Here is a 16797-nt window from a genome sequence, read left to right as displayed (position 1 = left end):
TAAACCTCACAGCAGTTATCGTCCTTTCTGCTGTCCAAATTCCCTATTTATCTTTCAGGCCCAGCATGAGTACCGTCTCCCTCAGTGTATCTGGTGCTTCCCTCTGAGAGAGAGTTCTTCAACTGTCACTATATGCAGTGCCAGTTTGCTCAGAGGCAGCTCTGACACAGTAGGCAAACACAAACACCCGAGGCTGGAGCAAGCTGCTTCCACACCAGGACTGCAAAGGCTGTACCTCTGTTCACCAGTTTGGCTGAAGTCTGATCTGCCCCATGAAGTCACACTTAGCTCATACTATTGACTGTCTGGATGCTCTAACTTTTCTGCTTTCTGATGACCATGTCTTTGCGCTCTTGATGTCCCTTGTCTACCCAGCTTCTGACCCAGAATGCCATGATGCTCTTGTTCCCCATGTGTACTGCTTCCTCATGCTCACCTTCCTTTCATTCTACCTACCTAGCACTACTTTAAGCTGCCATGACACCATGAGGTCTTCCTTAGTGACAAAGCCATATCACCTTCCACTGACTCTTAAAGTTGTTATTGTTGCTGGGACCACAGGTGTGAACCACTGTGTCCAGCCCAATGGGCAACCTTTTAAATGTCTCTAAGTTATCTATGCCTACCAAATTCTCTTATTCCTGCTAGTCTGTTGCACTCCTATCCATCTCCTCCTTCCTCTTTCCCTCCCTTTCTCCTCTGTTTCTCCTCCTTCCCCCTCCTTCTCTCTAAATCTCTTTCAAAACTCAATTTCAGCTGCACAAAGTGGCTCATGCCTGTTATCCCAGCACTTTGGGAGGCCAAGGCAGGCAAATTACGAGGACAGGAAATCAAAAGCATCCTGGCCAACATGGTAAAACTCCATCTCTACTAAAATACAAAAAATTATCTGGGCATGGTGGTGAACACCTGTAGTCCCAGCTACTCGGGATGCTGAGGCAGGGGAATCACTTGAACCTGGGAGGCCAAGGTTGCGGTGAGCCAAGTTCACACCATTGCACTCCAGCCTGGGCAACAAGAGCAAAACTCCATCTAAAAAAAAAAACAGTTTCTCAGCGGTGGTTCACGTCTGTAATCCCAGCACTTTGGTAGGCCAAGGCTGGTGAATCACTTGAGGTCAGGAGTTCGAGACAAGGCTGGTCAACATGTTGAAACTCCATCTCTACTAAAAATACAAAAACTGGCTGCTGCACACAGTGGTACACGCCTGAAATCCCAGCTACTTGGGAGGATGAGGCAGGAGTATTGCTTGAGGCTGGGAGACAGAGGTTGCAGTAAGCTGAGATCAAGCCACTGCACTCCAGCCTGGGTGAGACAGCAAGACTCCGTCTCAAAGAAAAAGAAAAAAAAAAGGAAAATATACTGAAGCAAAAAGGGCAATAAAGAAAAAATTAAAGAGAGAAGGAAGCAAACTATTAACAGGGGTACTTAAGGGATTGAGATTACCTTGGAAAGTCACTTAGTTCATTGTTTTTATTTTTTTTTATAAGAATGAGAAAAAGGCTGGGAACAGTGGCTCCTGACTATAATCACAACACTTTGGGAGTCCAAGGCAGGAGGACCACTTGAACCCAGGAGTTCGAGACTGGCCTATGCAACATAGTCAGACCCTGTCTCTATTTAATTATTTTAATGAGGAAAAAATGGAAATTTAAAGATAAATCAGATTTGCTGAACTCTTTCTCCATCTCTTCCCCATTTTCAGTTGGCCTGGTTATGTGCTGAGCTTTACCTTGAGTGGACCCAGGGTAGGGACCAGCCCAGCTTTGCCCTCAGGCAGCTCCTCCTTCCTTTTCTCTGCCCTTCTGTTTTCCTAACTGGGCAGGAAATGCAGATTCCTTTCTTGTAGATAGAAGCCAGTGTGCCCTAGCCCCCTACCCCTGAGACCCTGGTATGTGATGTTCCCCTCCCTGTGTCTGTGTGTTCTCATTGTTCAACACCCACTTATGAGTGAGAACATGCAGTGTTTGTTTTTCTGTTCTTGTGTCAGTTTGCTGAATATGATGGTTTCCAGTTTCATTCATGTCCCTGCAAAGGACATGGACTCATCCTTTTTTATGGCTGTATAGTATTCCATGGTGTACATGTGCCACATTTTAGGGATAGCACTAGGAGAAATACCTAATTTAGATGACGGGGCGATGGATGCAACAAACCACCACCATGGCACATGTAAACCTATTTAACAAACCTGCATGATCTGTACATGTACCCCAGAACTTAAAGTATAATAAATAAATAAACAAACAAACAAACAAAAACAAACAAAAGGAAGCGAGTCTGTGCAGAGGCAGAACTCTAGGAGTGCCCTGTAGCATGAAGGGGAGAGAATGTCCTAGGTGAGAGCACCCCAGATGACAGCAAAGATTCCCAGCTTCAGAAATGAACAAGGAGAGGACTGTCAACAGGAGTAGAAGCACATGGCTTATGTTGAGAGGGAGGGAAATTGTCTGGAAGGAGCCTTAGGGGCTTTCTCTTTATCTCTACTTGCACCCTGAGGGAAGATCCTGTGTGAGCTATGTGGCATAGATTATGGTTGCTGGGGATATTGTGCCTTCATTCCAGTAAATCCATTTATTCTTCCTAAAAGAATGATGCCCCTGGGACAAGACCCTTATTCCAAAAGCTGGTCCTGTTTCTGAAAGTCTGATTGGCTCATTGTCTCATTCTTATTTACCGGCCCCCATCCCCCACCCCGCCCCCACCTCTCCTCCAGCTCACCCTCCTCTGAGCTTGGCAGGGCTTAAGACTTCTCCTTACTCCTGCCTGCCAGGACCCTTGTTCAAACATGAAGAGCTAAAAGAAGGCAAAGATGTAAGGAAAACTTTGGCATTTTCCCCAGAAATCAAAAGTATCTGCAAGGTGAGGAGGAGGAGGACAGGAAACGAAGGAAAAAGAAAGTGAGAAAATGTAAATAACAGTGAGAATGGACCCTGGAGCCAGAATGTATGCATCTAGGCTCTACTGTTTACTAGATGTGTGGCCTTGGGGTACCTAACCTCTAGGGGTTGTTCTGAGGTGGTCAACCCAAGTAACAAATACACAGTAACAAATAGAAAGAGGCTCTCTCAAAGGAAAAGATGGCCTGGAGCGGTGGTTCATGCCTGTAACCCAGCACTTTGGGAGGTCCAGATGAGTGGATCACCTGAGGTCCAGAGTTTGAAACCAGCCTGACCAGCATGGATAAACACCGTCTCTACTAAAAATATAAAATTAGCTGAGCGTGGTGGCACATGCCTGTAATCCCAGCTACTTGGGGGGCAGAGGCAGGAGAATAACTTGAACCCAGGAAGTGGATGTTATGGTGAGCCAAGATTACACCACTGCACTCCAGCCTGGGCAACAAGAGCAAAACTCGGTCTCAAAAATAAAATAAAATAAAGTAAATAAAAGAGAAGGACATAAATCTGGGAATAGAGCATTGCAAAGGGAATATGCATGCCATAATAAATTATGGGCATATTCAGGGAGGAAGACAAAGGTGTTTAAAGGTAAAAATTAAGAGAATAACATAATTATTTTGAAACAATTACCCCTGGCTACAAAAACCAATAATAAGGCTGATGCCAGCCCGAGGTTGGACAGGCAACTGCTAGGCAGATGTCCTTGCAGAAGTATGTTTTGTGTAAGATTGCAGTGGCCTCTGTGCAAGGCTGTATTCTTTGCAGAGTCTTTAGTGATAGTTTTTGTTAACAGGCATATGAGCATGAGAACCTTCTATTCACGGCCTTCCCCAGCTCTTTTTGTCAGGATTTTGTTTTTGCTTTTCACATTAATGACACCATTTTACTTCTGATTACTTTTACAAGGTTAAAGCGATTAATATCCCTGAAGCAATCAGAACATTAAATCATCTGTGATATTGTGATTTACAGTAAGATATATATGCACATGCACATGACCTGACACAGAGCTCCTGAAACTCCAGAGTCAGAAACCCTGGAGTGATAAGTGTATGTTTTTTATGTCAACACAATGACTAGTAGCTAGCAGCCCCTAGGTAGCTTCAGTGTGGGGCTGGTCACCAGAAAGACCATGGCATGATTAGAGGATTGGGGCTTTCAGCCCCACCCTCGAATCTTCAAGGAGAGGAGAGAGGCCAAAGGTTAAGATGGTCACTAATGCCCAATTATTTAGTCAATCATGCCTACACATTGAAGCCTTCATAAAAACCCAAGAGGACAAAGTTTAGAAGAGCGTCTGAATAGCTGAACATGATGAAGTTCCTGAAGGAACTTCAGCCCAGAGCAGGCATGGAAGCTCTGCACCCCTTCCCACAAACCTTGCCGTAGGTATGCCTTCAGCTAGCTGTTCATTCGTATCTTTTATTATATCGTGTATTAATAAACCAGTAAACATAGGTAAAGTGTTTACCAGGTTTTTGTTTGTTTGTTTTTGGCAGTGGCCCATGCCTATAATCCCAACATTTTGAGAGGCTGAGGTGGGAGGATCACTTCAGGCCAGGGGTTTGAGCCCGGTCTAGGCTAATATAGTGAGACTCCTTCTCTACAAAAATTTTTCAAAAAAAGTATCTGGGCAAGGTGGCACATGCCTGCAGTCCCAACTACTCAGGAGCTGAGGTGAGAGGATCCCTTGAGCCCAGGAGGTGGAGGCTGCAGTGAGCTAGGACTGTACTCCAGACTAGGAACAGAATGAGACCCTGTCCCAAAAACAAAAACCAAAAACATGTTTCTCTGAGTTCTGTGAGGACACGCAAGCAAATTAATTATACCCAAAGATGGGCTTGTGGGAACCCAGATTTACAGCCAGTTGGTCAGAGCATAGACGATAACCTGTGCTTGCAACAGGCATCAGAAGTGGGGACAGCCTTGTGGGATTGAGCTCTCGACCTGCTGGATCAGATGCTATTTTCAGGTAGGTAGTGTTAGAATTGAACTCAATTAGAGGACACTCACCTGGTGCCCACTGGAGAATCTGGTGCAGAATTCATTGCTGCTGGGGAGGAATCCCCACATACGTTTTGGTGACCCCAGGTGAGATAGTCTTGTATTGAGAGTTAGGGTGTGAAAAGACCAAAGTGGGTTTTTTTTTTTTTCTTATACTTTTTGACTCACTATAAGTAAACACTCTGTTCCCCAGGAAGGCAAGCCGGAGGGAGACGTAAAATAATCAACAACAGCTCTTGGAGGAGACAGCAAAACAGTCAGACAGTGAGGGAAAGAAAGTAACTAAAAGCCTTGAAGACAGAGGCAGACCGAGAAAGAGCTTTTATTTCCTTTCTCCAAGGCACAATCCCACTCTGTCGCCCAGGCTGGAGTACAGTGGCACAATCTCGGCGCACTGAAACCTCTGCCTCCTGGGTTCAAGCAATTCTCCTGCCTCAGCCTCCCGAGTAGCTGGGAGTATGAGTGTGCACCAACATGCCCGGCTACTTTTTAAAATTTTTGTAGTGAAGTGTTCTCACTGCATTGCCCAGGCTGGTCTCAAACTCCTGGGCTCAAGCAGTCCTCTCACCTTCAGATCTGCTTGGATTACAGGCATGAGCCATCGCACACTCAGCCCTGATGATATTCTAATGCTTACATGCTGAGTAAGGATAGGGAATTGTGGGTGTCTCATCAAGTGTCTAGGATGGGGACGGGTTCTGTGCACATGGACAGAGCAAGTGTAAGTTAGTGACTCCTGAAGGGCTCACATTTTCCCTACACATGTCCAGCCAATTGTCTAATCATCCAGACTTAAAAAGTGACAGAGTCAGGGCTGGGCACAGTGGTTCACCGAGGAGGGTGAATCACAAGGTCAGGAGTTCCAGACCACTCTACCCAATGTGGCAAAACCCTATCTCTTCTAAAAATACAAAAATTAGCAGGGCATGGTGGCAGGTGCCTGTAATTCTCGGCCTCAGCTACTCGAGAAGCTGAGGCAGGAGAATTGCTTGAACCCAGGAGGCAGAGGTTGCAGTGAGCCAAGATCGCACCACTGTGCTCCAGCCTGGGTGACAAAGCAAGACTCTGTCTCAGAAAAAAAAAAATTAGCCAGGCCTGGTGGCAGGTGCCTATAATGCCAGCAACTCAGGAGGCTGAGGCAGGAGAATCACTTGAACCCGGGAGGCGGAGGTTGCAGTGCATAGAGATTGCGCCACTGCACTCCAACCTGGGTGACAAGAGTGAAACTCCGTGACAGAAGAGTCCTGAGTGTCAGAGGATGACCTTGGAAAGCTGTGGAGTCCCTCAATCTTCAAAAGACATTGCTGGAATACCGTGCAAAGGAGCCCTCTGAATGAATGTCAGGTTTCATTTCCTGCATTTACTTCCACCTTCTGCTTTTGCCCAGAATGTCCTCCTTGCAACTTTCTGAATCTCTAAATTCAAAAGTCATGTCTCAGGCTTTTTTTTCTCACTGTGTCTTCTGTTAGGAATACAATTCCTTCTTTTTTCTATTTTGAAACAGGCTGTCACCCAGGTTGGAGTGGAGTGCAGTGGTGAGATCTCAGCTCACTGCAAACTCCACCTCCTGGGCTCAAGCCATCCTCCCACCTCAGCCACCCAAGTAGCTGCGATCACAGGCACAGGTCACCATGCCTGGCTAATTTTTGTATTTTTAGTAGAGATGAGTTTTTGCCATGTTACCCATGCTGGTCCCAAACTCCTGGGCTCAAGCAATCTACCGGCCTCAGGCTCCCAAACTGCTAGGCTTATAGGCATGAGCCACAGGAAATATGATTACTGACCCTTGCCTCATTCTCCGTTCATTGGTAAAAGCCTCCTTCAAGGGTGTGGTTGTGCACGCCTGTAGTTCAGCTACTTGGGAAGATGAGGCAGGAAGATTGCTGGAGTCTGGGCATTATAGGCCACAGTGTGTTGATTGTACCTGTGAAAAGCCACTGCAGTCCAACCTGGACAACATAGTGAGACCTTAGGTGACCCACCCACCTCGGCCTCCCGAAGTGCTGGGATTACAGGCGTGAGCCACTGCACCCTTGAAAGAGGCTTCCTAATCAGTACCACTATCATTCCACATTTGTTGTTTATTTTCCAGCTCTTTCTTTTTTGCCTTTTGGCAAATCACTTCCACTCACATGAGAAACAGAGTTTTCAGCCTGGGTAGATAATTCTGTTTTAGTCAATTCACAAAAGTAGTTTGAGTAATTTTGTTTTTATTTTTATGTTTGAAACAATAATAAATCACTCGGGGCATTGCAGTGGTGCCATCACAACTCACTGCAGCCTCAATCTCCTGGGCTCAAGCGATCCTCTTGCCTCAACCTCCCTAGTGACTGGGGCTACAGGCATGTGCCACCATTCCTGGCTAATTTTTAAATTTTTTGTAGAGATACGGTTTAACTATGTTGTGCAGGCTGGGCTCAAACTCCTGGGCTCAAGTGATCCTCCCACCTTAGCCTCCCAAAGTGTTAGGATTATAGGTGTCAGCCACTGTGCCTGGCCTAGTTTGGGTAAAATTTTTATTTTTCCATATAACTTCTGCAATTTCCATGGCAAATCACTCTTGATAACTTATTAAAAAAATCAGATGATGTTTTTGAATGTACATCAGTTATTGTTATTTGAGGGGTTTTTTCTTCTGTTTTATTTTTATTTATTTATTTATTTATTTATTTTTACAAACCCTTGTGTCAAGGACTGACTTTCAATAGATCGCAGCGAGGGAGCTGCTGTGCTACGTTCGAAACCCCGCCCCAGAAGCAGGTCGTCTATGAATGGTTTAGCGGCCAGGTTCCCCACGAACGTGCGTTGCGTGATGGGCGAGGGGGCGGCCGCCTTTCCGGCCTCACCCCGTTTCCCAGGACGAGGGGCACTCCGCACAGGACCCCGGTCCCGGCTCGCGGCGGGACACGCCCCACGCGGGGCGGAGCGGCCCGCCGGCGGGGACGGCGGGGGTATTTTTGTTTTTTTAGATGAAGTTTCGCACTGTCACCCAGGCTGGAGTGCAAAGGTGTGATCTCTGCTCACTGCAACCCCCGCCTCCTGGATTCAAGCAATTCTCCTGCCCCAGCCTCCTACCACCACACCCAGCTAATGTTTTGTATTTTTAGTACAGATGAGGTTTCATTATGTTGGCCAGGTTGGTCTCAACTCGTGACCTCAAAATCCGCCCACCTCGGCCTCCCAAAGTGCTTGGATTACAGGTGTGAACCACCTCATCCAGCCTTTTCTTCTGTTTTTAGCAATATTAAACTGAAAAAGAAACCACTTTGAGTATGGCACACCTTCCTTAACATTCTAACTAAGCTTATTAAAACCAAGGAATCCTTTGTAGGACAGAAATGTCAAACACATTTTAGAGGATTAAGAAAAGCTCTTGAGCCAGAGTTTTCCATACTGATGCCTGCTGATCCCCCTGGGGTCTAGAGCATGGATTATGGGCTCTGGGGGATAGGAATCTGGAGTTCCTAGCAGGGTGAGAGGTAAGACCTAAAATTCTCTACATAGGCTGGGCAGGGTGGTTCACACCTGTAATCCCAACACTTTGAGAGGCTGAGACGGGTGGGTCACGTGAGGTCAGGAGTTCTAGACCAGCCTGGCCAACATGGTGAAACCCCGTCTACCAAAAAATACAAAAATGAGCTGGATGTGGTGGCACACACCTGTGGTCCTAGCTACTTGGGAGGCTGAGGCAGGAAAATTGCTTGAACCTGAGAGGTGGAGGTTCGCTGTAAGCTGAGACTGTACCACTGCACTCAAGCCTGAGCAACAGAGTAAAACACTGTCTCAAAAAAAAAAAAAAAAAAAAAAAAAAAAATCTCAAGGCCAGGCACAGTGGCTCACCGCTGTAATCCCAGCACACTTTGGGAGGCAGAGGCGGACAGATCATTTGAGGTCAGGAGTTCGAGATCAGCCTGCCCAACATGGGGAAACTCCTTCTCTACTAAAACTACAAAAATTAGCCAGGTGTGGTGGCAAGTGCCTGTAATCCCAGCTACTCAGGAGGCTGAGACAGGAGAATTGCTTAGACCTGGGAGGCAGAGGTTGCAGTAAGCGGAGATCGAGCCACTGCACTCCAGCCTGAGACAGAGCAAGACTCCATCTCAAAAAACCAAGAAAGAAAAAAGAAACGGTTAAGTAAGTTGCGCAAGATCATACAGCTACTAAATCTTCAAACCTAGACTGGCTGCCTCCAGAGTAACACTGTTAACCCTTAAGTTACACAGCATCTGAGAAAGTTCTTTCATGATTTCATGATTACAATCTAAGTATCGTGTGTGTGTGTGTGTGTGTGTGTGTGTGTGACATAATCTCGCTCTGTCACCCAGTATGGTATACAGTGGCCTGTTATCTTGGCTTACTGCAACCTCCGCCTCCTGGGTTCAAGCAATTCTCTGCCTCAGAGTCCTGAGTAACTGGGATTACTGGTACCCACCACCATGCCTGGCTAATTTTTGTGTTTTTAGTAGAGTTGCGGTTTCACGATCTTGGCCAAACTGGTCTTGAACTCCTGACCTTGTGATCCACCCACCTCAGCCTCCCAAAGTGCTGAGATTACAGGCGTGAGCCCCCAGGCCTGCCTGCATCCCCTCTTTTTTTTTCTTTTTGAGACGGAGTCTTGCTCTGTTGCTCAGGCTGGAGGGCTGTGGGACCATCTTGGCTCATTACCACCTCCACCCTCTGGTTCAAGCGATTCTCCCGCAGACCATCTTGGCTCATTACAACCTCCACCCTCTGGTTCAAGCGATTCTCCCGCCTCAGCCTCCCGAGTAGCTGGCATTACAGGCACCCACCATCACGCCTGGCTAATTTTTGTATTTTTTGTAGAGACAGGATTTCACCATGTTGGCCAGGCTGACCTCAGGTGATCCACCGGCCTCCACCTCCCAAAGTGCTGGGATTACAGGCGTGAGCCACCAAGCCCAGCCGGATCTCTCATTTCTTTGATAGTACTCTATTCATTTCTTAATCTTTTTTTCTCTTAAATAGGTGATTATTATTAACAAGTAAGTACTCTATTCATTTCTGCCTGAGCGTATGGCACATTTAACTATTAACTGATTTGTTTAATGTCTATCTCATTCTCTAGACTCTTTCTCTTTGAGAGCAGGAAGCTTTTTTTTTTTTGCGGGGGACGGAGGGAAGAATTTCTCTCTTGTAACCCAGGCTGGAATGCAATGGCAGGATCTCGGCTTATTGCAACCTCCGCCTCCTGTGTTCAAGAAATTCTCCTGCCTCAGCCTCCTGAGTAGCTCGGATCAACAGGTGCGCTCCACCAGACCTGGCTAATTTTTGTGTTTTTAGTAGAGACGGATTTTCGCCATGTTGATCAGGCTGGTCTGGAACTCCTGACCTCATGATCCGCCCGCCTCAGTCTCCCAAAGTGCTGGAATTACAGAAGTGAGCTACCGCGCCCGGCCAACGAGAACAGGAAACATTTTATGCCATTTCACTGCCATACCCAGTAGCCAGTTTACAGTAGATGCTCAATAAATAGTTGTTGACTTCGTAAAAGGCGAAGAAAAAATGTTTCATTCATGGAGTAATGTTGCCATCTCGTGGACATTTAAAATATTGTCATTTAAATTCCTTTAAAAAAAAAAATCAAGTTTTCACGGAAAATGGAGTAATGTCGTCATCTCGTGGAGGGTTAACATAATGTCATTTAAATCCTTTAAAAAAAAATCAAGTTTTCACGGAAAGAATTGGTAGTTCGAGTGCTATTTTTCAGATTGTATTTTTTTTTTTTATTGAAATAGACATTTTAGGTTTTTTAATGCGCTAGAATTGCACAGCCTCTTCGGGTCAGGTTTGGGGCCTACTAGGTTTGCTTGGTGAAATGAATTGTGCAACTAGGTCATGCATGGTCACTGCTTTACTTTCAGAACTCGTTCGCTTCTACTTTTAAAAAAGAGTACACAGATCCCTTACTAAGCTCTTGGCTCATAACGATCCCTGAGGTACATTCAGAGCCCCGTCCTCGCGGCGTTCATACAGCTGTTTCAGGGGTCTGTCGGCCAGCAATCCCCAATTCCTCATCACATATTCCTCACAGTGCATGCTGGCTACAATGGAAATCGCGTTCAGAAATAGCCCTGCTCTGCCATCATACACTGGGAGAAAGGGGAAAATTAGGCTCCATTAGAAACCCTAGGCTCTCTTGCATAATCCTTCGCAATGTGAAATAATTTTTTACAAAATACCAACACGTTAAGAAGAACTACTTCCCTCATCTACCTACTAGGGGCAACCCACTTTATGAAGTTAGCATGGCCTTCCTATTCAAACCAGAAATGGATAAAAAGGGACGGGAATTACGGTTATAACTGTAGATTCTGTATTCTTCCTCTTTAATCTACGTCTCATATTAACTAACAACGGAGGCCGGAGGCCGGAAGTCTTAGACACTAGCGAGAGCGGCTTCTTCCCCACGACTCTATGGCTTTCGTCTTTACGTCTCATATTCACTAACAACGGAGGCCGGAGGCCGGAAGTCTTAGACACCAGCGAGAGCCGCTCCTTCCCCACGACTTTATGGCTTTCCTCTTTACGTCTCATATTCACTAACAATGGAGGCCGGAGGCCGGAAGCCAGAAGTCTTAGACACCAGTGAGAGCCGCTCCTTCCCCACGACTCTATGTTTTTACGGGTTACTTAAGCCACGGAGAACTCTATGGTTCCTGGGCGGGCCGAAAGGTTTGAGTTTGAAGACAGGCGGGAAGATGGCAGCACCCGTCGGCAGGCCGGGGTTCTCCCGAGTGGGAGGACGCTGGGACTGTGGCCTGCTCTGATCGTCCGAGAAGGGTTTGCCATGAATCTTCTGCGTCGGAGTGGGAAACGGCGGCGTTCAGAGTCAGACTCAGATTCGTTGTCGGGAAGCAGCGGTGACAGCAGTGCCAGCCCCCAGCTCCTCTCCCGGACCGTGCTGAGCCCGCCGCCGGGCCTGGGTCGCTGCCTGAAGGACCGCGGCCGTCAGTCAGCCGCCACCGCAGGTGCTCCGGGAACCCGGGAGGCCGCGGGCGACGGGGGCAGCTCCGCCGGGCCACGGGTCGGGAGGTGTCCACCCCCCACGGGGCTTGCTTGATTGCATACCCCATTGGGCTTCTGTTCCCCTTCTCTGTGACTCGGGCCTGGTGTGGCAGGTCACTTTCTGTTCAGACATACGCGTGTTTTCAGCGGTCGCCTGGTATTAATGTTCACGTGGCTTCTGGATCTTTCGACCTTTACAGAATCAACTTGCTAGTTAGCCAAAATACCAGCACCTGTTGGAGGGCTCGCTCCTCATAGTACCCAGTGCTCCTTGCAGATCCTTAAGACCGGATGGTTGGGCCTGGAGGATAGCACAGGCTGTTTGGCGTCCAGGGATTCGTAATGAGATTGGTTGGGTGTCTGGTGGATGTCTACCCAATTTTTAAAAATCGTTAGTTGTGCGGTCCGTCATGGAACTAAAACTTACAAATAGAAACTTACCTAACTAAACTTTGTAATATTTCCATATTCTCCTCCTCCCCCCACTCCGCCCGTAATTCGAAGACTTTATCTACTGTGTATTGCACAGGGGTTTTTGTTTGTTTGTTTGAGGCTTGTAAGGAATTGTTTTTATCATATGTCTTAAATAACAGTTTATTACTTTTCTATACATGGTCAGTTTCACATAAGATTGTTGAAGTCAGGATGTGCTTTAAATAGCTTCATTTCAACACAGAAATTCCAACACACAGTGAAGGGCTAACTGTAAACTCATATATTAGAAGTAAATTTTAATTTTTTCTTTTTCCTAAAAGGAGAATGCAAGCCTACAGCTCCCGACTGCCAAATAGACAAGCTACTGTTGGCAAATTGGGGACTTCCTAAAGCAGTTCTGGAGAAATACCACAGTTTTGGTGTAAAAAAGATGTTTGAATGGCAGGCAGAGTGCCTTTTGCTCGGACAAGTCCTGGAAGGAAAGAATTTAGTCTATTCAGGTATCCAAATTTATGTAAACTAATTACTGTTTATCAGATATGAGTCAAAGAGTACTCCATTGAAGTAGTTATGGTTCTTTTAAAAGGTGAATGAGGCAGTGCTTTAAAACTAGAGAAAATCTTAAAATATGTGTAAAAAGTGGAGTTTTATTTATATTTAAATTACAAAAGTTTTGTTATGTGACTATGAAGCGGGGGAAGCAAGAAAAATGACAAATTAAAGAGTGGGCAAGCCGGGCGCGGTGGCTCAAGCCTGTAATCCCAGCACTTTGGGAGGCCGAGGCGGGTGAATCACGAGGTAAGAGATGGAGACCATCCTGGTCAACATGGTGAAACCCCGTCTCTACTAAAAATACAAAAAATTTGCTGGGCATGATGGCGCGTGCCTGTAATCCCAGCTACTCAGGAGGCTGAGGCAGGAGAATTGCCTGAACCCAGGAGGTGGAGGTTGCGGTGAGCCGAGATCGTGCCATTGCACTCCAGCCTGGGTAACAAGAGCGAAACTCCGTCTCAAAAAAAAAAAAAAAAAAAAAGAGTGGGCAATTCCACTTGCCATCATCATGCTCAACATACATATATCCCAGTGAGTTTGCAATGGGAGATATAAATCTGCTCTTCCTCCATTTGATCCTGGTTGCTTTTCAGGGTATGAACATTATACATTGTATGTTTGTTAATTGACTTTTTAGAGACAGAGTCTTGCTCCAGGCTGGAGTGAAGTGGCTCTATCTGGCCTCATTGCAACTTCCAGCTCCCAGCTTCAAGTGATTCTCCTGCCTCAGCCTCCCAAGTAGCTGGGATTGCAGGCGTGGACCACCAGGCCCGGCTACTTTTGTAGTTTTAGTTGAGACAAGGTTTTTACCATGTTGGCCAGGCTGGTCTCGAACTCCTGACCTCAAGTGAGTCACCCACCTCAGCCTCCCAAAGTGCTGGGATTATAGGTGTGAGCCACCACGCCCAGTCATAAATTGACCTGTTTGTACAGAGTTGTATACACAAACAATATGTAATATACTTCATAAAATTTATTTAAAACAATTTATGTGGGTTTTCAAGGGCAACTGTGACATATGCAATTTTTAACCCATGCTTACTACGCTACTTTAATCTTTTGATAAGATGCAATTCCTTTGTGTCAGTTTTCTCTGAAATTATGAGTTAAAGAATTAAGAGCAGATATACGTTCAGGCAGTGGAATTAGACTGGTTAGATTTGAAAACTATCACTGGCTATGTAGCCTCACAGATCACTTAGGAAGAGCGAGAGAGTGTCCATGTGTTGGTGAGTATGTTGGTGAGTACCTTGGTAGTACTTAGGGAGTATTACATTATTTCATATATGAGAGCTCAGAAACTTTTTGGCACATGTAAAGTATTTGTATTGTGAAAGGACATTACCAAAAATAAAATAGAAAATACTCATAAATGCTTAGAAGTCATAGTTAGTGGCAATGGCATAATAGCTTGACCATTTCAATTGCTTGAAACTGAAACTTGGGTATCATTCAGAGCTTTGGTCACCAGCTTGTACAATTAATCACTAAGTCCTGTGTCTGTTACGTCATATATCTCTCGCTTCTGACTCCTTTCTGTTTTTAGGTCCATTACCTGGTACAGCTCATTATCATCTTTCTTCTAGATTATGCAGCAGCTTTGAAACTAGTTCTTCCTTTTCCTCTGATATTGGTCTGCTCCTACAGCCAAAGTGGTCTTTAAAAAAAAAAAATTTTGTTTGAATTTTTTGTAGATATGGGGGTGTAATTGTGTTGTCCAGGCTGATCTTGAACTGCTGGCTCAAGTGATCCTCCCAAAGTTTTGGGATTGTAGGCATGATTCACTGTGCCCAGTCCAAAGTGATCTTCATAAAGTACACATATGATTTTATCACTCCTTTTCATAAAGCTCATCAGTCTCTGCATTGCTTTCAGGACAAGGTTTAAACTTCTTAAATGGTGGGATAGTAAACCCTTCCTGTGGCACTTTCATTATCTCTTCTTTTACACCCTTGGCGTACTTTATACTCCACACTTACTAAACTACTTACTGTGTCATCTGAACATGCCAGTCTTTCTTCTAGGCCTTTGCACCACATGCTGTTTCTTAGGCATGGCATTCCTTTCCTCTTAATATTTTTTTTTTTTTTTTTTGAAACAAAGTCTTGCTGTGTCACCCATGCTGGAGTGCAGTGGCATGATCGTAACTCATTGCAGCCTCCACTTCCTGGGTTCAAGTAATTCTCAAGCCTCAGCCTCCCAAGTAGCTGGAATTACAGGCACATACCACCTCACCCTTCTCGGCCTCCCACATTGCTGGGATTGTAGACATCAGCCACCGCCCCCAGCCTCCTCTTGTTTTCTTTCTTCCCTTCTCATAAGATTCCTTGCAGCTCCTTTCCTCACCTTTTTTTTTTGAGACAGAGTCTTGCTCTGTCACCCAGGCTGGAGTGTAGTATCACGATATCAGCTCACTGCAATCTTTGCCTCCTGGGTTCAAGTAATTCTCCTGCCTCAGCCTCCCGAGTAGCTGGGACTACAGGTGCCCACCACCATGCCTGGCTTTTTTTTTTTTTTTTTTTTTTTTGTAATAATAGAGATGGGGTTTTATCATGTTGTCCAGGATGGTCTCAAACTCCTGAAATGATCCTCTGGCCTCGGCCTCCCAAAGTGCTGGGAATACAGGCATTAGCCACTGCGCCCAGCTCTTTTCCTTACTTGGATCACAGTACCTATCATGATAAAGTTGTTCATCTACTTCCTTGAAGCAGGCCTTTTAACCATTTGGTAGTTAAAGGAAAGGATCTTTAGGTATCAATTAGATACTCAATAGTATTCATCATATATTGTTGATATGAAGATTTGTTTACACTGTTTTTAGTGAAACTATTTACACAGCTGGTTTAAAGTAAAGGGCATTTCAGGGTATAAAGGTTTTAAATGCTATTGCGGCCTTAGTGATAGAGGAGCCTTATGCGCTGTAGTACTGCACATTGCTTAAAACGTTTATTAATAAAGTATACCAAATATTACTTTTTTCTTATAATCTTGTGTTACGATCATGTTTTAGCTCCTTCAAGTGCTGGGAAGACTCTTGTGGCAGAATTACTTATTTTGAAACGGGTTTTGGAAATGCGGAAGAAAGCTTTGTTTATTTTTCCCTTTGTTTCTGTGGCTAAAGGGAAGAAATACTATCTCCAGGTAATGTTTTTTACTAAGTTTGAAATAGTGACAGGCTCAGTATTGTCATCCTTGGCTTCATTCATTTGAAATAGAATTACAAAAGCAAGTGGAAAACAAAGTTTTTTGTTTTGTGTTTTTTGTTTGTTTGTTTGTTTGTTTCTTGAGACGGAGTTTCGCTCTTGTTACCCAGGCTGGAGTGCAGTGGCGCGATCTCGGCTCACCACAACCTCCGCCTCCTGGGTTCAGGCAATTCTCCTGCCTCTGCCTCCTGAGTAGCTGGGATTACAGGCACGCGCCACCATGCCCAGCTAATTTTTTTGTATTTTTAGTAGAGACGGGGTTTTACCATGTTGACCAGGATGGTCTTGATCTCTTGACCTTGTGATCCACCCGCCTTGGCCTCCCAGAGTGCTGGGATTACAGGATTGAGCCACTGCGCCCGGCCCAAAGTTTCTTTATTGTGCCCCATGTAGCTTTAAGAGGTGACTGCAGGCCAGGCATGGTGGCTTACACCTGTAATCCCAGCACTTTGGGAGGCTGTGGTGGGCAGATCACATGAGATCAGGAGTTTGAGACCAGCCTGACCGTCATAGAAAAACACTGTCTCTACTAAAATTACAACATTAGCTGTGCATGGTGGCGCATGCCTGTGATCCCAGCTACTTGGGAGGCTGAGACAGGAGAATTGCTTGAACCTGGGAAGTGGATGTTGCAGTGAGCCCAGATTGTGCCATTGCACTCCATCCTGGGCAAC

General features: G+C 45.6%; 1 protein-coding gene across 1 annotated transcript in view; it reads left to right on the top strand.

Annotated features, from left to right (window-relative positions):
- The first annotated feature begins 11396 nt into the window (after positions 1-11396).
- The window catches only part of LOC141585356 (DNA polymerase theta-like), a 29548-nt gene continuing 24147 nt past the window's right edge, over positions 11397-16797 (top strand). Inside the window, 3 exon segments of the mRNA XM_074404286.1 lie at positions 11397-11896; positions 12689-12868; positions 15931-16061. Coding sequence (XP_074260387.1) covers positions 11578-11896; positions 12689-12868; positions 15931-16061 — 630 coding nt within the window. The 5' untranslated portion in view covers positions 11397-11577.

This window comes from Saimiri boliviensis, chromosome 8, assembly GCF_048565385.1.
Source record: "Saimiri boliviensis isolate mSaiBol1 chromosome 8, mSaiBol1.pri, whole genome shotgun sequence".
Lineage (NCBI taxonomy): Eukaryota > Metazoa > Chordata > Mammalia > Primates > Cebidae > Saimiri > Saimiri boliviensis.
This window is presented reverse-complemented; position numbering and strand designations above follow the sequence as displayed.